The sequence below is a fragment of the Patagioenas fasciata genome, chromosome 13 (genome assembly GCF_037038585.1).
Source record: "Patagioenas fasciata isolate bPatFas1 chromosome 13, bPatFas1.hap1, whole genome shotgun sequence".
Lineage (NCBI taxonomy): Eukaryota > Metazoa > Chordata > Aves > Columbiformes > Columbidae > Patagioenas > Patagioenas fasciata.
The window spans coordinates 13,254,169-13,275,177 of NC_092532.1; the positions used below are offsets into that span (position 1 = coordinate 13,254,169).

The following is a 21,009-nucleotide window of genomic DNA, read 5'->3' on the forward strand; positions in this document are numbered from 1 at the left end:
GGCGATAACGGCCGCCCCTGACGACGCCTCCGGGAGGCGGGATCTCCGCACGGTGCCGCCCCCGGCAAAGATGGCGTGGCGAGCGCTGCGGCGGGTCGGGCCGGTCCTGGCGCCGCGCTGCCCGCGCCTCTCGCCGCCGCTGCGGGTGCCCGCGGCCCGGAGGTTGGTCACCAGCTCGCTGGTGCTGTCCGGTGAGTGGCGGCGGGAGGGAGAGCGGCCCGGTTCTGCGAGGGGCCATAGATCCCTCTGTGCCAGGGTTCCCGGGAGTGAAGGGTGAGTGGGTGGGCTGCAGCCGGGCCGGTCTGTGGATGTCGCCGCCGGGGGAGTGGTGGCGGCCGGTCCGGGGAGGGCTATGACTCCCGCCGGGTTAAACTGCCCGCTCCCGGGGTGCAGCGATACTTGCCTGGGTACCTGCCCTGTGTTTTGGCTGTCTGTGCGGCCGGGAAGGGCACGGCCAGGGGGACGGGGATGCTGCGGCCTCCCGAGCCGGGTCCCCTCCAGCCGCTGGTGCGGGGGTTTCCACATGGAACGGGGCAAAGCCTCGCAAGATGGCTGAAGCTTCTGCAAGGGCTCAGAGCCGCAGGGGATGGTCAGCGCTTCCCTGGCTGCGGCAGCGCGGGTTCCACCTGCCCCTTCTGGAGCTGGCGCTCCCTGAGCAGCTGGGTCACCTCCCTTCCTTGGCAGAAAACTTTTCAGCCTCCCGTCCACGCTGCAGTTTTTCAGCAAAGTGGCCCTGTCCCCTTCTTGGCCCCAGCTGCGGGCGTCGCTGAGCGGGCCAAGCGTGGACAAAACAAACTTGAGAAATAAAGAGCGGTTCGCTTTTCCTCGCCTCGTCGCTCTGGAACAGCTTTTTTGGCAGCTCTGAAGAGCATCAGCAGCAGAGCCGGGTGGGCCGGAGGGCAGGTCTGCAGCAGCCCCTGCAGTGAGATTGGGCTGCCAGGAAAACTCAGCCAGATTTTCAGGGTTTTGGGGCTGTTTGGGCTAAAGGAGCATGGGTTGGTGTCACCAGCCCCTGCGCAGTGCAGCCGCAGGAGTGTTAAGGCGGGAGGTGAGTTCGCACATCAGTGCTTGCTGTGGTTTTGCACTTAAGGTAGTTAATTCTGCAAGTATCTGCTGCTGTCACAGGTCTCTCTGAATGAAAGTTAGCTACAGAAGTCTGACAAACAGAATCTGTGGCACTTTACAAGACACAAATGTTGCAAAGGTAGGAGAGAAGAAGAGGAGAATATGCCATAAATTAACGAGTGTCACTACAAAGAGGTCATAAATTTCCTTCCAGATAATCTTTTAACCTCTCTGTTTGACTGCTTTCTGCTACGAATGAATGAAACAACATTTATTAGGTATTATTTGCAAATTGAATCGAGATCTCAGCTTTTTTCACTAATTGTTTAATATACCCATTGTTTTTCTGTAGATATAACTTGAAGGAATAACATAAATTATGCTTTTGTTTTAGGCAGAGAGGAAAAGTTTTGTATGCCTCTTTGTGGAGGTGTGAGTTTTCCTTCACGCTTCAGGTATATATTTATGAGATATTTAATAGAGACAGGCTGAACTAAACGAAAGGCTGAATTCAGAATGTGCTAGTTAAGCCGAAACCAGTGTCATGTTGAAATGAATGAAGCCAGAGCAAATTTAGCTGCTCTGAAAAAGAATGCTTACAGAAGAGATTTGGGCTGCTTTGACATTTAAATTCATTAAATTTGATTTATTTTAACGGCCTGATGACGTAAGCTCAAAGTTCAAATTTTGAGATTACTTATTAACTCTTTTTAATTTGACCTTTCCTTTATTTGCAGTGGTTTTTGTTACAGGGTTAGAATTTTTCATTTTTCACTTTTTAAAGAGATTTTTGCTACAAGAAGCTGATGCGCTTCTCCAGCTGTTGAGAACACTTCACTGCTGTGGTCAGAACTGATCATGGAAGTCTTCTGGTTTTATCTTTTGGGGGCTTTTTTTAACCTTGCTTTATAAACAACTTTTATACAATATTATTATCCTACATAAAAAGATATTGGTTGGCTTCTTTGTGGTATGTGTAATGTCAAAAATGTTCCGCCTGGGTTTGGAATTTTGTGTCATTCTCTGTTCTTATGGTTCATTACTCATTTCTGATGGAGTTCCTATTACCCATGTGTTTAATGTCTTGACCTAAAATTATGTAAGACATTTGATTTCTCCTGTTCATTAGAACATGTCCTGATAGATTTATGTAGGTATAAATAATACCAGCTAAAATTCTCGGCATGTTTTGAGTGATATTTCATGGAACAATACTTCATATTTGCATTTTACTCAAATTTTTTGTGCACTGTACTTACAAAAACATGTCTTGCTCTACTGAGGTCTATAAAACTGAGGCCACCTTCAAAGACAAACCGTTTTTCCTGAGACGTGCTTCTCTTACACGTGTTCAGACATAAATAAGAGGATCGCTACACTTGAAACAGCTTAAAATATGACTGAATTTGAGTGGAAAGATTTTAGAAGGTCTGCAGTGAGAACTCCTGTTTTCCTTCACATACAAATTTAGAAAATATACAAGGTTTTGCAGAGGTGTAGTTTCTCCAGCGGGTATAAGGAGTCCAGCCTAAAGGAGAATTTTGAACTCCAAAGGAGGGTCAAGCTGCCCTCCCCTGGGACTTATCACACAGGGAGCTCTCTTTAAATTGTCATCTCCAGCTGCTGAAACATCCCTTACCTGACTGGATAGGTGCCTCAAGTGAAAAGTTAAAATAAATAAAAAATAAAAGGAAGAAGGTATCTATGGGGAAACTATGGAGGTGAGAAAACAGACAAAGCAGGCTGAAAATTCGCAGAGTAAGAAAAGTTCTAGGTAAAAAGTTAGCAAGAAAAATGTTGCCTGACTTTATGAAAAGAATTGCTTGTAAGAAAAGCTGGTACAAGCTGCCCTGAATCTTAGAGATCTAAAATATATGTACGATTGTAGATGGCTGTGAGAAGGCTTAACAGGGTCTCGAGTATGCTTATTTTCAAAGTGTACAGAATAACTGCTGTGTTCTCACAGGAATAGTGTGAACAGGGAGCACATTCTCTTCAGTAACACTTGCCTGTATGAGTTGCATTATTAATTTGCCCTGTATTAATTTGCCTTAATTTTACATAGATTGGTGACAACATTACACAGGGAGAAACAGACTCTATAGGAAACACCGGGGAGGGAAGGGAAGGGAACAGGCCACTTTTGCTGGCTGGGTTGCAACTTTTTTGCTTCAACTGATGGTTCTATTCAAGTACTTTGAATGAGATGCTGTAATGCTGACACGGTTTCTAAGGAGTCATTAACACTGGCCTTCCCAGGAATAATAAAGCGGTTGTCAGAAACAGTAAATATTCTTGAAAAGCTGCTATGCTGTCGTCAAAATGCATAATTATGAGTAAAGTACACATATATGCTTTTGTTTGAAGTAGAACTATTCCTTTTGCTCCTGTACTTTATCAGTCTCTAGATGATCACACAGAATTAATCATACTCTGAGCAGAACACCTAGTGGGCTTCTAGCCTGACCCTAACCCTGTCCCAAGAATAAAATGCTTCTGTAAATTGTATGTGCTGTTTAAAATATTTTCCAAGAAAAACAAACAGAACTAATGTCAGAAAAAAGACCCCCCAGTTTAAGCCTGCAAATGTGTTACTGTATTTAAGTGAGCAACGTGTCACTTATTTCTGAAATATCAAGTTTGTTTCATTTTAGCCCGCAAATTCACAGACAAGCATGAATGGGTATCAGTTGAAAATGGCATTGGAACAGTAGGAATCAGCAATTTTGCACAGGTATTGATCCCTCCCCCCTTACCCAAGTCTGCAATATTTATTTATGCGTACCTACTCTTGGCCTTGCTCTTTGGACAGTCTCTGTTTTTCATTGTTCTAATCGCGCATTCTATACACTGAGCATGATTTTAGGACTTGGATCTGTCACGTTATTTGTGAAGTGAATGCTGCTTCACCATTTGGTTAAATTCTTAATCACTTCAGATTGAGCCTATGGAGAGCTGAACTTGATGAGAAACTTAATGGTCCAGCAGAATTTAAAACCTCCGTTATTACTTCAGTTCTTACGGGCCCAAGGAGTTTGTGGCTGTGTGGAGAGGAGAACATGCACTTTTTAGGCCAGATTTCCCATGAATGTGAATATGGTGCAGTCCCTCTGGCTAAAGAACAATTGTGAATAGAAGTACAACACAGCATGTGTTTCTCACTCTAGAGAGGGAATTCCTTTGGATTTGTTTTGCTCTTGCGCAAGTACTTGATTTGGAATAGTCACAGGCAAATTCAGGATAGAGGTTCAGTGTGTGTGCAGCTTAAAAAATAGAATGTGTGAAGCTACCAGTGAACTGGAATTAATGTTTCTTAGGACAAGTGGCATTTCCCATAATCTCAATTTTCTCTAAATAACACTAACACTTTATAAAGTCCCTGGTCTTTTGTGAGACATTTGCGGGTGAAGGGGCAGAAGCCTATTCTGCTTGAGCCGATTCTTATGGTGATAAGGCTCCTTATTAAGTCCGTAAGGACAAACTGTGTGCCAACAGCTCTCTGATTGTCGCTGCCTCTGGGGAGAAATCACTGTGTTTTCTTTTAAATTGCACTGGAAGTAAATCCTCTGCGCTTTGTAACAAAAAGAGAATTCCCCCAGATCACTGGGAACTTTGTCCTTTAAAGCAGTTGTTACTCTAGCTGCTGCTAACAAGATCAGCAGATGTTATTTCTCATTCTGTCTGAAGAGATCTGTATATAAACCTTGTACTCGGCCTGAGGGTTATTAACACTGTAATAGATAAACAATAATTTGGTATTTGGGGTGTAACAATATAGCTTTTTCAAGTTAAATGCTTAAAAACTGAAAAAAATATGCAGTCCTTAATGAGAACTGGATTTAGAGACAGAGATCACTTATATACAGATTCTAGTGTTACAGATCTCTCCTATGTATAGTTTCTTTAATGTATGCTTTGATGCTTTTGTTTTTTCTTTTAAGGAAGCATTAGGAGATGTTGTTTACTGCAGTCTTCCAGAAATTGGGACAAAATTGAATAAACATGGTAAGTTTCAGCTCTGATTTCTAATCAAATAATTATTCTACTCATCCCATTCTCCATTTGCAAATATGAATTTTATGAAGTAATCTCTATGTTCCTTAATCTCATTATAAATCTTTTGAATGCAAAATAAGTGCAGGTACTTCTATAAGAAACAGCTTTAATTTTGAATTCTCACGCTCAGACCATGCATGGTAGCAGGAAAGAGCTGCTTATTAAACTGTGAAGAAATTTATTTTAAAAACCGAGATATTTGAAATATCTTTTTGCAATAATTTTATCTATGCTCTGTTTTTACAATATTTATGCTTTGATTTGGACTTGCTAGTGTTTAGGCTGGCTTATTTGTAATTCTGCAATTACACATTTCGCAAGTTGCATGATGTGAAACATCTGATATCAAGCTCTAATTTTTCTATGAATATGCAGACTCAATAATTTTTGGGTGTCAACACATGTTTTTGCTCAATAATGATGTACAAATTGTCACATTCTTAATAATTCAGTTATGTAATTTTCCATGTTAAAGAAGAGTGAGTATTAACAGGTGAAAGGAAAAGCTGATTCCTGTGTTTACATGGAGAGCTGCCCTGCTAGTATGTGAAGATCGTCATTAGCTTCAGACATGGCAGAAAAAGAATGTAGATTTACTGAGGTAAACTAGCAGGCCTATCTTTTGCCATCAAATTTAATACCACTGATCACTGTCATAAAGTTGGTGACTTCAGTACTTTTGACAGTTTTTGTTGCTCAGGATCAAGACACTTCTTCCAATGTCTGGGTCATCATCAGAATGTCTGACTAAAATTGAAGTGCTTTGCATTTTCCTCTTAAAAGCGTTCAATCCTGCTCTGTGTTTCAGATGAGTTTGGAGCCTTGGAAAGTGTGAAAGCTGCTAGTGAACTCTACTCGCCTCTCTCAGGAGAGGTGACTGACGTTAACACTGCCCTCGCAGATAATCCAGGGCTCGTCAATAAATCTTGTTATCAAGATGGTAAGATGTCATTTTTATCTTTCAATAATGAATACCACCTGAATTCTTGCTATCACACATGGCTCTGCAATTCCTAGTTCTTTTGGTTTAATGGTATAGAGGCATAAATTGAATATAGTTCAAGCTGAATAAAATGTAACATGAAAGTATTATTGTAGTCCTGTCTTTGCTCACAACTGCTTTACAGTGTGTTTGTTTCAGACATAGACTGTATTTGAATTTAAATCTGTTTCCCTTAATCGCATTTCTCTTTCTTGCTCTTGTAAAGCTTGTGACACTGAGAGGTCAGGCTCTTTTACTCTTTGTAGGCAGCGTCCTTAATGCCACTGTCAGAGACAGTACTAAATTATAACAGATAACTGGTCTGATGCCATTTCTTCTTCTTCAAAATGCCATTTCTTACAACAGGTTGGTTGGTTGTTCATTTTCTTGAAGTATTGAAACATTGTTTTGCCTACACAAGAAGTCCTGTTGAATCAACGAGGGCTTTGTGCTTACTGGGAGTACTTTCCTAAGGCAATAACATCAATGAATCTTTCTTGTAGGATATCAGCAACTGTTTTTAATTTCTTAACTACAGGTTGGCTTATCAAGATGACTGTGGAAAACCCTGCTGACCTTGATGAACTGATGAATGAAGATGCCTATGAGAAATACATAAAATCCATTGAGGACTGAGCTGGAATAACGAAATAAATCCATATAAAATATTTGTGTCATTTGTCATCAATCAGCAGAGAACATCCAGTTTTGGCAACCTGAAAAATACCACTCATGATCCCATATACAGACCATAATAATTGCAGTGATAACAATGTTTAACATCTGCATACCTGTGAGGGTTTTTTATTCTAGATCAACTGATTTATTTAATGTCAGGATGTTATCTATGGTATTTTGGAAACCAATTTTTTTTTTTCTAAAATATATACTTCTCAAGATTCATTTGACCATGAAATTTAGTAACAACAGCCTTAATATGATAATTCTGTTGTAGGCACATGACTGTTCTTGTAACCTGGACTATGGCTTTCCCTTAAATACTTTTCTGTTGCTCCCCAGATATTGAAAAGCAGTGTCTCCCTAACTTCCTAATATTATAATTGCAAAGATGATGCCAAAAAAGAAGCCATATCAACTACCTCTTTGCAGGATTTTTACTTCATTACGGAATTTATTAGTCCTTTATGTTTTTTCTTCATTTTCCCATGTAATCAAATAGTTCTGCTTTCAAGGCACGAGGCTGTGGTCCTTGTCTTCTGATTTATGTCCTTTCTTGTATGCGAACTCATGCAATGATAGTTTATCAAGATTCTCAAGTGGATTGTTTCAGCTGTATTTTTTGTCTGGTAAACACTACCTATGTCACAAATAATTAAGGAATTCTGTATCTTGTGCTTAGCAGTTGTGGTGATTTCAGAGGAATAGATACTTTTGAAAATGGTGTAATCAGTAATAGTTTGACATCTAATGTATCCATGTGTGTCTTTAAGATCAAGTAGACACACTGCAGTAAGGCCATCACAGAATGAAAATAAAACTTTTGCTTTGCAAACCTGTAAACTAAAGCAGCTCATTCCATTAGACTCAATATTTAAAAGTGCACTCCAAGTTGATGTGACATCCAAGGGGTTGGCTGACTTGTACAGACCTGCACTTTAGGAAAATGCAAGAGTAAGCAGAGTTTTGGTCTAAAACTTTTTTTCTGCAATTTGAAAATAGTGATTAGAAGCTAAGCATGAAACAGGAGCGAAAACCAAGTATCTGTAAGTTGATCTAAGAGGAAGCAGGGGAACGTTTAATCCATATAAGATGACAAAGGCAAAATTTGTATTCTTTTTTGGAAGTTACTTTCAAAAGCACAGCCCTGCTAAAGGGCAGAAATACACTGCAGGTTATAAAAAACCTTTCTAGTTATAAAAATGTAGGCCTGGCTTTTAAGATCTGAAGTGATGTCAAAGTAATTGGTGTGGCTTTTTTTCCCCCAAATCCTAGGGGCTAATTTTTCCTGCACAAGTCAGACATAAAAGCCCTGCCTAGAGAGACCCCACTGTGTTTTTAAGATAAAACTATGTTCTCCATAGGAGTTAAACTGCAAACTGAGAGGGAAGAGCAGGTTTGACTGTTCCACGGGAGTGCTGGCTTGGCAGTGCCTGATAAACAAAAGGCTCCAGTAAACCCAGTGTAAATGCTTTAAAAACTGTCAGTGCTGATCCATTACTCACGGTATCGTGCAGTATTTATTGTGACAACATCCATGGCCCGGAGTGCTGGGAGCTTGATCCTGGTCTGCAGCCTCCCTGTGCCAGTTGGGATGTGAGACCTCCCTGGGCACTTCCCAAAGAGAAAGTTTGTTTCAAATTAGAATGTGTGCAGGCAAATGGAGATAGGAATGCATCAAATTGTTTCAATATGATACTGTTTCTTCCACCATATATTTTTCAGCTACACTAGAGAGTAACATGCCCTTAATTCCTTGCCACCTAATGCATGACCCTTTTGGATCTCACTTTAAAGGTTAATCCAGAATGTTGTAATGCATTTTTAGAAATGTTTTCCCTTAAAATGTTTATATTCTTTCCTTTTGATCAATGAAACATGAATTAGTAATTTCTGTAATCCCCTATGGAACAGTAAAATCTGGCAAATCTGAGCCCTTCCTGAAGCTTTGCCCTCATCTGTGTATTAGCAGCATTCATAAGGTTACACATCAGTTAGTTACAGATAAATAACAACTTTCTGGAGAAACCCCCTGAAACAAAATTCAACCTTTTGTCCATGGTGTATGGCTGGAAAATGGATGTTCTTTTGCTTAATGAGGAAGACCAGGAACCTCTATCCCTAGTTCTTTTAGGGTTTTATACGACCTTAAAGTGATTCATTAAATCTCCCAATTCCTCTTAAGACAGCAACAATAATACTTACATGCTTTTCTTTTGTAGTTTACACTGAGAGCTCTAGTGTTCTGCAGTTATTTAGGCCAAGGGATGTTTATCAGAGCAAATATTTTGATATCTTTCTACAATCCACTCAACTACCTGAATTACGCTGCCAAAAGAATGCATTCACCAGTGTGTGCTCCTACAGAAAATGAGTAAAGGAGATGATTTTTTACAAAATAACCACTTTATCTGTGACCTCTCAAGTCTTGATCCCAAGCTTAAGAACTTGACACTCATAGTTACTGGGTACTAAACATTACAGACTCAGTAGAGAAATTTGGTTTATGGCAAATTATGATTTCCGTACTTCTCCAACAACCAATAGTTATGTCTCTGTATCTCTTAGGGGTTAATTATATAATCACCTTTTTTCTTGCCAACACACACTTCGCTTCTGTTCCACAAGTACCAACCTCTTTATCCCTCAAATTATCTAACTGAATAATAAAAGCTAATATTGGGACTGATTTTTTCAATCCATACTTAGTTTTCTAGGATTTTTATCAACATCAGTCCTGAGAAGATTGCATACATGAAATTCTGTCTATTTTTCTATAATTTAAGTGCTGCCTCTCCCTGACCCCTCATGTATATAAATACAAATAATGTAATTGTTACTTCTCACCAAAGGCGAAAAAAATCAAAACCAAATAATAATGGTGATGTTTTGATGAGCATAAAATAAGGGTAATGTCAACTTCACTGTCCTTAATTAGCAATAAGACAATTACCTAAGCAGCTCTGATGATTAGCAGTGCCGCAGACCTCAGTGTCCAACGTTCCCTGAACTGGTGTCTCCTGTTTCGTTTTTCTTCCTACTGATAGATCAAGAATTCACAATCTTCCTGTAGCAGTGGCTCCCATCAGAGAGCTTTAATAGTTCAAACTGACACATAAAGGACATAACATCTATCTTCTTGTCAGCCTAGTCATGTGAATAAACACAACTGCGCCAATAAATCAATCGAGAATGATCCTCAGCTGAGAGCGTGAGGCTTTTCTGTTGTGCTGCTGGGAGACATCACATGCAAGAGGCAATGGAAAGTGCATAATTTGGAGAAGAGAAAGAAAAGCCTAAGAATGGTGCATAATTAATTAAAAACACGAGTTCACCAGTGGGTGGAGTGCTCCAGCTTGTCAAATGGAGACGTGCTTATTTAAATAATTGCGAGTTTAAAAAGAAATTATTGTGTAATTTCACCACACGGTGGCACACAGAACACTGCTGATAGTAACGGGCCAGGTTTTCCAGTTCAGGTGTTCTAGTGGGGAAATGAGACTGGACTGATGGAAACTGAGCACCCTTGGGCAAGCCATTCCCAGGGAATATGGTCTCGTGGGTGTCAGTGTTGAAGGACTCTTGAGCAATGTCCATCTGTGTAAATTACCAGCAAGAGATGCTACAGATAACACGGACAAATTTTGAGGGCAGCTTAGGAGTGTCCTCACTATAATCTCCATGTCCCCCACACTACTTGAGAGAGTGTTAGAGGAACAGTCCTTGGTAGGAGAATTTAGTCAGTGGCACCTGGAATGGTTCAGGTTTGCCTCATGATATCGATGTCCCTCTCTTCCTGACACAGCACAATTCAGTCACTGCAGACCTGATCTATTTTAATGCAGTCCAAGTGTCTGCCATCTTCTGCTATTAGGCTGCTTTATTTGTCATTTGCTTATGGTGATTAATTATTTATGCTATTGAATGTATTTTGCTTTGAGATGTGTTTTAATGCAGGTACAGCACTTGTACCTTTCTCTAACCATGAAAATCAATTCATAAGACAGGAGGATGAGTCTGCACTTCTCAGGACCCAAGAGCACTTGTTTTGCAGCCATCACTCCTCTCCCTTCTTCACTGCATGGGTCTGGATCAGGAGAAAATAACAGAGAATTAAGTATTCTTGGCAATTCCATGATATAACTGGTGGAAAACGACCACCGCATGGCTCTTTTTCTTCTGCAATGTGTCACCTTCATCTACAATGGAAACATTTTTGCAGCTTTCTGTTAGACTAAGGGGCATTTCCTACATCAGGTTTGCCTGGTAAACATGTTAGACAACCAAGAAGAAAATTCAGCTGTTCAAAACTTCGATAGGAATTTTTTTTGTCTACTTCCCATACCTTCCACAGGTTTACAGCTAAACTGAAGGACAACATGATGTCCCCTGGGCCAATTCAACCCATCCGTCAGACCAAAAATTGCTGGTGGATTCAAAGAAGTGCCCAGAGAGGAATATCAGAAATAAGGATTGTTATTATTATATGAATACTTCATACATTTTAACACTTATTATTAATGACTATCTAGTGTAGGTAGTTCTGATTAATAATCAGACGAATTACTGTAGTCACATTTTGTTCCATGTAAGAGTGGAAAAAAATTAATCCAACACTAAAGAACAATGTAAAACTATACTTTTTTTTTTTTTTTAATTTTAGAGTATCGTGACTTCATTGTCATCTTCACCCAGAACTGTAATCTCATTACTTCAGGATCACTCAAGCCTAACAGCAGTTTTAAATTCAAAACATATGCCTTACCAAAAAGGAAAGGGAAATTACATTCTATTATTCAAATTATTACAGTCCAATATTTGTATAATGGCACCTTAAGAAAATAGTTCTGTAATTTATGTGAACTAAGAGTTAGTTTTTACTTGAACTAAAAGATTAGATAGATGTTCAATCCAAAAACATTCCCTCTGGAAAAAAAAAGGAGATCTGGGGCTATGTTTGCCCTTCCAAAGAAATCCATGAAAATATTAACAATAATACAGAGACAGCTAAGCAGATATTTCTGAAAGAACATAGAAAAGTAAGCTGTACTAATTACACAAGAAGAAATGTGTAACACTTTTTCTCCTTATGGCTGTATGGTTTTTATCTATTATAAAGAAGGCTTAAAAAGTGTTGGTTAAAAGAAACCTTAAAACTGTTCTTGACTTCCTAAGATACGATACTGTCTACAGTGAAAGACTGAAAACTAGTGAGTTATAACAATTCAATAAATAGATATTTTAAACTCAGCAATTACATTTGGAAGAGTCCTTGCAATTAATGTAGCTAATAGCTAGATGATTGATAGCTTTAATTTTGCATTACCAGTGGAGGAAAATGCATGTGCTGGTTAAAGAAATGGCCCGACTGCAGTTACTGCGGAATACACATGGGACTTAGAACCCTTCCTCCTAGTCCTTCAGCATCAATAAATTTAAACTGTTATTTTTTTTAACAAAATCACAGTTCTTTTCACACATCTCGTCTGTTCCTTCTATGAAAGCCGCTCCCTGCTCTCCTGAGGGCTGGTATTGCTGTACTTTCCAGCACCGAGCACAGGCTTTTACCAGCTAAACTCTGAATTGCACTTGAGAACATTTCAGCTGCTACAAGGGACTGAAATGATGCAAAGCCAGGACTAAAGTCAAGACCAGCTGGTGCAGACGTCCCGTTCTGAAGTACAGACTGCTAAACTACGTCTGAAATGGGGTTAACAACACAAAACTATACAGACAGCTACATATATTTACACCCACCGATAACCTCGTCTTGAAAGATGGTTACACTTCAGAAGACCAGATTCCCAGCATAATTCAATATACTGCAGCTTCCATAGAGAACGTTCTCAATGGAGACTGCCTGAAGACAAGTCTGCTGGAAAATCTGGCCCAAATATTAAATATTTGTCTTCAGATGTGCAGGTACATCACATCGTGTCTTCATATGTACAATCATGGTTTGTCAGTTAAAAAAAACAAAAGAGGTTTACATTCACCACATGCTCACAATTTGTATCATTAACCTTTAATGACAGCTAGAAGCTACAGGTTTATAAATATATATTTTTCATAACTGTGACAACAAGTGACTAGATGCAGTTTTGGTGGAAAATAGTCTGAAGTACTGTAAGGCTAGGTAAATTACAAGGCATTATTAGAAAACATTGATTTCGAACGTTTGGTGATAATACATGATTTTTACAAACATTAGAAACAAACATTACTTGGTAAAATATAAATATTGTAGAAGAAACCACAACCAAAAGTAATTTCCTAGTTAAGTACATAGTTAAGGAAGAACTTGGTGGGTTTTTTTAGACAATTCAAGGTAATTCAAGGAAACAGTGATAAAAACTTGCATGTTCCACTGTCCTCAACAGACAGCAGCTCCATTACAGAGAGAAATAATCTGTGACACTATAAGGGAGTTTGGTTTGCTTAAACCACGCCAAGAACAGTAATTTTCTGGCACAGCAGTCGATGTCCCTGCATTACCCCACGGACTCCAGTCCAGATGCAGGCAGGTTTTGCACCCAGGCAATACTAATTTTATATCAACCTTAAAACCAAGTCAGTTACAGGACGCCCACAAACGTTTGTTATAACACAGTTTAGAAACTGCACTTGGGAGTAATCCCAACCAATTATAGTTTTACTACTTTTGATCAGCTTTAAAAACATATATATATATATTAGCTCTTTGAATTTAAAACTATCATACAATTTGGCTTATTTTTTAAATACAGAGATACAAAAACTTTAAAACTCACAACAGTAACACGACTTTTTGTCCTGGAAGGTGATAAAGAGTGTAGTGTAACACAGGAGACTTCATTACACAGTTTTATGAAATATTGTCTTGTTATTGTTATTCAAAGGAGTATGATTGTGATTTAGTGAAGTCATACTGGACAAAAAAGAGCCTAAATATAAAATACTATTTAAGACACTCAGTTCCCTTAGTGACATTTTTAACAGAACATTCTATACACAACACACCAGTACAACAACTATACCAATCATGTTAATACTTAACAAAAAATACCAAAAGAACCAAACACATGAAAAACCCACAAACAAAAGAAACCAACAACGAGCAGGTGCACCATAATATTGCATAGAAAGAAATCCCTGGTATTAATACACTGCAAGGGAGACTGGGTCTTTTTCCCTGCCTTACTAAGTCGAAGCACATACGCTTTTAAAAAGCACATCTCACATTTGACATTTTTCTTAGCTATATTCTTTGGAATCACTAGTGCATGTGTTATTTCAAGGTCATTTTTATTCTGCGTGCTATTGTTAAATATTAAAAAACTAAAATTGAAAGGAAAACAGCTTTCCAGCTGCCTCCCCGAAAATTTAATGTAAAATAATCTATGTTGTATAAAAACAAAATCAGAACTTTCTCAACAACAGAAAGCTCAAACAAAAGCCAGGACAGCTGGATGAAGAGGATATTCATACAAGATGGGAAAATCCAGGGTAAAAAATCCTCTGTGGAAAATAAAAGTTGTATTTTAAAGTTGGATAAAGGAAGAGATCAACCGATAGCCAATGTCGTACAGCCCAGTGTTCCCTCTGCTCAGGGCAGACCTGCGCTCAACCCCACACATGGATTTAAGGGGGTCCCTTGTTCTCCTAGCGCTTCACCATCCCAGGGCAACCCTGAGCAAACCTTCCTATTGAAACAGGTACAGTTCCCTGAACAGATTTCATTTGGAAAAACATCACCATCTTCCATTTAGAAAAAATACTGAACAGCTCTACATAAGGCTATTTCAGAAAAAGAATTATTTCACAGCAAAAATGACTATACTTACTTCTAATCTTAAACAATTTATGCTTGAAAAACCTTAATTTCAGTGCTCAAAAATAACAGTAAAAGCTGAAAAGACCGTGTCTCCACAAATAGATTTCATAAAAAACTAGAACTTCTGGTTTCAGATAGAATATATATTTAGAATATCTGTGTATGTGAATATATACAATAAACATATTTTGTTATATTAACTATAGTCACAGTTAGTGGTTTTTGCTTAAGTACAGAATTGCACAGGTGTACCAGGAAGACATCTTTCTGACTGTAATTTCTTTCACTGTAATAAGAGAAAATACTATCAAATTCTTCTGGCTGCTACAGATACAGGATCTCCGGCACAAGTGAGAATGTAGCAGGAATTAGAACTGACTATTATATTTTTAGTATAAATTTATTTTTAATGACAAAGCCGTTATCGAACTTTCGGTAAGAGAGCTAAGGAACACGTGAGATTTCTTCCTAGGAAATGTTGAAAGGCACATAAAAATGTCAATATATCTTTAACAATATGTTAAAAAGCAGCTTCTGTGTATTTCTGTGGGTGACTTTACATTAAAATACAGAATTAGCAGACGTTTGCCTGTTGGTGCTGTGGAAAAACATTTCATGTGTCTGTAAAGAGATCACACTTATGCATGAACAGACATTTGTTCATTCGAGTGGCACATCTTCCCCTCGCACAGGTTGAAACAAAGAGCGTGCACCTATTTTGTTGTTTCCTGAGACACCCAGGCACGCACGTCCACATCAAAAAGTTACTTGTAAATGGTAAAAGATGAAAAAAATAAATTACCTGAAATTATGTACATTTATTTGAAATGAGTACGACAGCTTCAGTTAATGATTGTATGCTAATAAATAGTAATATGTTTACCTAGCTCAAATTCCATCTACGGTCACTTAATAGTTCTGATTACTCTTAGGATTTCTAATAATTAGGGTAGATTTCAAAAATATTGCCATGAAAGGCATAGAATCACATGCAAAAAATCTACCCGTTGAAGCGTGAAGCAGCAAACATCAATGTATATGAGACATACAGTACAATTTGACTCACTGCATCATTATATTGCACATAAAATAACATGGCACATTTCATAAAGCTACAACTGTGCACAATAAATGACGGACACGTTTTTACATCTGCAGAGACATAAGCAATGAATGATTCACTCTAAAATGAAGTACAGGACCTCGGGATTATTGCCTTGCCTAAACCGTTCTAGTATCACTTGGAAAGGAAGGTGGTGTGGGTTCTATTCATGCAAATTAAAATACAAATAGCTGATATTCTTTGCCAGGAAAAGGTTGGCTTAAAAATTTTCAAATATTTCACTTTGCCTGTGAAAGTTCATTTTGTGGAACTATATTATTCAGAAATTGAATTTTTTAAAGTTGGTTTGCTCCTGCTCCCATTAAAACGACTGACGTCCCGCCAACTTGAAAATTCTCCGCTCTGCCACAGTTTTTCCTCCTCCAAGTCATCACTTGTATAAATATTATATAATCATTATTGGGGAATTTTATTTCATTTCTATTTATCACAATGCTTCTAGTAAGCATCAAATTGAAACCTAAAGGATTGGAAGCCGCACACGAACACAGCCAGAGGAAAAAGCACTCCCGACCACTGCAACTGAGCATGTTCCTGCAAATAAATCTTACTTGGAAATAAATTGATGTGATAGAAGTGAAAATGTGTAACCAATGTAGCGCAGCTTTGGCATATACCACTGATAAATTTCTATTAAAACACCTCAAAATTCTTCCACAGACTTGATCAATAGCGTTGCATAGTCAAAGCTGACTGGGCACAACCTTATCTTGCCAGGCTTTAAAAAGCAGGTATTTATATAAACTTCTAGAAGACCATATATTTTACCGGACTTGCACATACATCATTGATAATCTGTGATCAAGCCTGTAAAGTTACTCACAAAATGTCGTGTTCAGGACAGGTTTAACTGCTGAAAGCTCAGGAGTCTCTGATTTGCAAACCATTCTTCTGGTACGCTCCATCCTTAAAAGGTTTAATATTCGGATTTGTGTTTGACAAAGGGGGTCATAAAAAAAGAGCAATAATATCTATAAAGCCATAGCCCAATTCTGCCAACAAAATGTCAACTGAGAGCAACAGCAATTTCACCTAAGTCATGATAAAAAAATGTGTAATACAATAACTTTCTAGTGTACGCAATGCATGTACATCCATTCAGGTATTCCAAACTAAAAAGTTTAAGCCACAGTTGCTATAAGGAGGTTGGTTTTTTTTTTAAATGATTAGAGACCTGCAGACACCGCAGAGATCAAACCACAATGAAAAGTGCCATTCACTGGAAAATAATTTTGAAATTCTAGAATTAAGAGTTATTCACTGTTTAAAATGGTTTTAGCACCATTCGTGTTTCTAAAGCCATTAAAACACGAAGAATTGTTAAATCTTTATAAGCAAAATGCCTAGAAACTGTTTTTCCTCCAAGCATTTTCATCAATCTACGGGACAGCTGTTGGTTCACTATTTGGGTAAAAAAGGCCAAGCAAGAAATTATTTGGAAAGCTATAACACATAAATAAGTAGAGGTTTGGCTATAGTTCCACCAGATTGCAAAGTGCTTTCAAATGGAGACAAGTCCTTTTCCTTCTCTCCAGTATTAAGGCTCTTATAAAAACCATAGCTCGAACTAAAAGACACTTGGGCTTTATTTATTAAATATACCACTTAATATGCTTTAACCATGAACATTTTAAGATGCTAGTTCTGCAGTTCTAGCTGTATAAATATGTACTAGCAAGATACAGGATTACTTTATTACACGATCAGGGCCTTAATATTCTAAAATGTTAAATACTCAGGAGAGGTTGACAGCATATTTCTTTTATATCCTCTTTCTATTAAAAACAAAGGGATTAGAAAACTTACTGGAAAATTAAAACCAAGTTACTAATTCTACAGAAAGCCTATGCTTGATATTCTTTCTATTAAATCAGAAACAGTAGTCTAGAGAAATTTAATGAAATACTCTTTTCCTGCCAACTTTCCAGACCCTTTTTTTCCCCCCAGAATTTGTAAGCTTAATTATTCTGACTCAACCGGACCCTTGGGAGGCAAAAGTGCTCTCAATTTCCACCAAAATCAAAAAGTTCTGTGAGAACTCAACATCGCTTAAACTGCTTGGGACACTCAACTCATTCAAGGGACACAAAAACACAGTTAAAAATCACATTTCTTTTCTAAACAGTCCACAGAAGATCCAAAATATTAAAGACCTGATCTTACAGCCCTTCACAGTCATATCACACTGACACTGGTACAAACACATCCCTCTCTATATCCTGGAAAATCTGCACCCGATTTGGCACCAGCACAACCTGTGTTCAGCTGAACTCTTGAAAAATCCAGTTCAAAAGTGAAAATACTATATTTACTGCTAATACAATTCATAACATACCTCTGAAGGCAGAAGTCAGCAAGCTCTGCGATGTTAGTTGATATATTTTATATGGCACGATACAACTCTCTTCAATTTGTCTGACTAAATTTAGCCAGCTTTGTGAAATCTGCCACTTACTGAAATTACGATGAACAATTTGGAGCATTTTTTTTCAGAAAGCAGGCTCCTGCACTGACACCTCAGCACAATAAATTCAATTAAACTGTTAACAGAAATAGAACTGAAAGTATTGCTTGGGGTGCCGACCAAAATTACGGATCCAGCCCTTGACATCTCTAGTTCCTTCGGTGCAATTCCACGACTTTCCTGCTGACCTGAGCACAAGCAGCTTTTTGGGACCAATCTTACGGAAACAACCATCAGATCCTGACACACGTTTACAACAACATACCAGGCGAATTATAACACAAAGCATAGGCTTTATAACATCTCCCAGTGGGGTGCATTTCAATTACTACGTGACGTTATTTTTCTTTTCTAAATACGCTTCAACACATCTGACTGAGTTAAAGTTTTAAAAAGAAATATGTCTTTGCTTTGAACCAATCAATCATTTTCACAGCCTAATGAAACACAATTACATCTGGGAGCATCCATGCTCTTGGCTTTTGGGTCAGAACTGTGATCTGACCCTTAACCCTGCGGGACAATGAACATGAGTGGGCCAGGGCGGCTCTGAACACGGGCCCAGCACCTCGTCAGAGCCAGGCTTTGCTTAAGTAGGATTAGGCAAACCGGACGGTTGGACACTCTGTGACCCCACTCCCTGTGTTTCCAGAGGTGACAGCAGTTGATCCTGACCCCTGGCACCCGACAGCATTTGTTTGCACCTGTGGATCCTGGTCCTGATCAGTAAATTCTGCAAATCCCCCGCAGCCCCCGTCCACAGAGCCTGGCTGGGCAGCAGGGACCGAGGTGTCCCCGGGCTCCCTGCCCACAACCCCGCCACAGCCTGGAAGGTTCCCCCTCGACATCGCTAGTGAAATAGAAAATATATTATCCATCTGTAAACAAAATTCAGAAAAATGTCTTCCGGCGACTTACGGAGAAGCGGCTGGATAGGAGGCCTGCGCTGGGCTGCGAGCCCCGGGCGGGCAGGGCGGCCGGGGAGGCGCCGAGCGCTCCTGTGAGGGGACTCGCCGGCCCTGGGCCCTCAGCGGGGGCAGGACCGGCCCGCCGGCCCCACGGGGCTCCACGGGGCTCCGCGTTCCCCCGCGGGCAGCGGCTCTCTCAGGAGGCAGCGGCTCCCTCAGGAGGCGGCGCCCCCCGCGCCTCAGATGAAGTGGATCCAGGCGCTGCTGTCGGGGTCCTGCGGGGGGGTGGGCGGGAAGCGCTGCCGGCCCCGCAGCCGGTAGTTCGCGCCCTCGTTATTGTCCCAGTACTCGGCGCCGGCGACGCGGTAGCGGACGGCGAACTCCAGCGTGGGCTCGGCGGCGGCTGCGGCAGCGGCCAGGGGCAGGAGGAAGGCGAAGCGGTCGGTCTGGCCGTCCGCAGGGCCGCCCGGCTGGTAGGTGGCGGGCACCTCGGCGCAGCTGGCCCAGCGGTTGAGCGTGTAACGCACCGACACGGCCTTCTCGTAGGCCAGGTTGAGGACGCGGACGGCGCCGCGCAGCCCCGCCGGCTCGGCCCGCACCCACTCCAGCCTCACCTTGTGCTGCCGCACCCGCTCGGCGAAGCCGGGGCTGGCGCCGGGCTGCGGCGGGAAGAGCGGCTCCAGCAGCGGCGGCGGCGGCCCGAACAGCACCGGCTCCAGCTCGCCCAGCGCCGGCGGCTTCCTGGTCTTGAAGAGGTCGGCGGTGCGCGGCGGCGGCGGGGCGGGCAGCGGCACCTGCGGCAGGTCGGCCTCGCAGAAGTGGCGCACGGAGGTGAGCTCCAGGCCCAGGGAGTCGGCGAACCGCACCGTCTTGCGGCGAGAAGGGCTCTGCTGCAGCGCCGGCCGCAGGCTGCGGTCGCCGGGCGTGGGCAGCGACTTGGCGCGGCGGCGCTGCGTGGGGCTGGGGGGCACGGCGGGCAGCGAGGGCTCCCGGCCGCGGGGCGGCGGCGCCGGCTTATCCCCGGCCGCTTCCCGCACCACGGGCGTGGGCGCGGTGTCGCCGTCGGGGCTGCAGCCCCCCTTGCACTGCTCGGCCAGGCTGCCATAGAGGCAGGCGCTGCAGCTGAAGTTGCGCGGCAGGTAGAGCCGGGGCGGCGGCGTGGGCACCGAGGTGTGCAGCGAGCCCGCCTTATCCATGTGGGGAGCGGCGGCGGTGCCGAGCGCACGGCCCGGGGCCCGCCGCCCGGCTCCCTCCCTCCCGGCTCCTCCTCTCGGGCGGCGGCGTGCGGATGGAGAGCGGCTCTAGCGCCCGGTCCGCGGGCTCAGCGACTCGCCTGGACCCAGGGGCAGCGGCTTCACGTCGGCGTTGTCCGCGTCGCGGCCGGCCCGGGGCGATGCCGGCGGGTGCATGTGTCCGCGGCGCTCCGGCTGCCGCTGCTGACGTGCCGGGGTCAGGCAGCGAAATACGCCCCGAGTCATCCTTCCTCCCCCATCCCTCTGCCCGCCCCGGCGTCGTCCTCGCCACCTTCCCTAATTACACCCCCGCGGCTGCCGGCCCCGCTCCCCCTTCCCGCTTTCCCCGATGCGGCTGCTGCACCGTCCGCCTCCTCCTCCTCGCTGTGTTCTGGGTCTTTCCTGGCGGATCTCATCCAAAAAGAGGAGGCGGGAGGGATTCCCCGATGGAAACATTAAAATTCATAGCGGCGCGCTCCCTCGTCCGATCCGTTACAGAAATAGCTGCTCGGAGGAAGAGCCAAAGCCGGGCTCTGGCAGATTAAACGGGCCGGTAAGAAACAGCTGGCTTGCAAGTTGGATCTCACAGTGTACATTTAAAGGAAGAAATCCAGCTAATCTGCTGTAATGCGTTTACAGTACATGTGCTGAATAAAATACACCTGCCGCAGCCCTGCTACAGATTTCC

The 21,009-nt window shown here is 41.8% G+C and overlaps 2 protein-coding genes across 3 annotated transcripts in view; one reads left to right on the top strand and one right to left on the bottom strand.

Moving 5' to 3' along the window:
* The window catches only part of LOC136107144 (protein phosphatase 1 regulatory subunit 3E-like), a 64,779-nt gene extending 43,976 nt beyond the window's left edge, over nt 1-20,803 (bottom strand). Inside the window, exon 1 of one of the 2 annotated variants that reach the window (XR_011741205.1) lies at nt 19,100-20,803. Coding sequence is in view for 1 of the 2 variants with exons in the window: in XM_071814184.1 (XP_071670285.1) it covers nt 19,329-20,285 (957 nt within the window). In the remaining variant the exon portion in view is untranslated. Of the gene's footprint in view, nt 1-12,790 lie in introns of those variants that run through there. The other variant, XM_071814184.1, reaches the window with a different exon arrangement.
* Nucleotides 34-6,771, top strand: GCSH (glycine cleavage system protein H). The gene is made up of 5 exons (XM_065848635.2): nt 34-191; nt 3,720-3,799; nt 5,007-5,070; nt 5,930-6,061; nt 6,642-6,771. Exons 1-5 carry the CDS (start codon nt 71-73, stop codon nt 6,737-6,739), a joined length of 495 nt encoding a protein of 164 aa, XP_065704707.1. The 5' UTR covers nt 34-70; the 3' UTR covers nt 6,740-6,771.
* Nucleotides 20,804-21,009: the final 206 nt, after the last annotated feature.

Coding starts and splice junctions, on each gene's coding strand:
- GCSH (XM_065848635.2), top strand. CDS start 71: ATGGCGTGGCGAGCGCTGCGGCGGGTCGGGCCGGTCCTGGCGCCGCGC. Junction 5,071..5,929: donor GACAAAATTGAATAAACATG/GTAAGTTTCAGC, acceptor TCTGTGTTTCAG/ATGAGTTTGGAGCCTTGGAA. Junction 6,062..6,641: donor TAAATCTTGTTATCAAGATG/GTAAGATGTCAT, acceptor TCTTAACTACAG/GTTGGCTTATCAAGATGACT.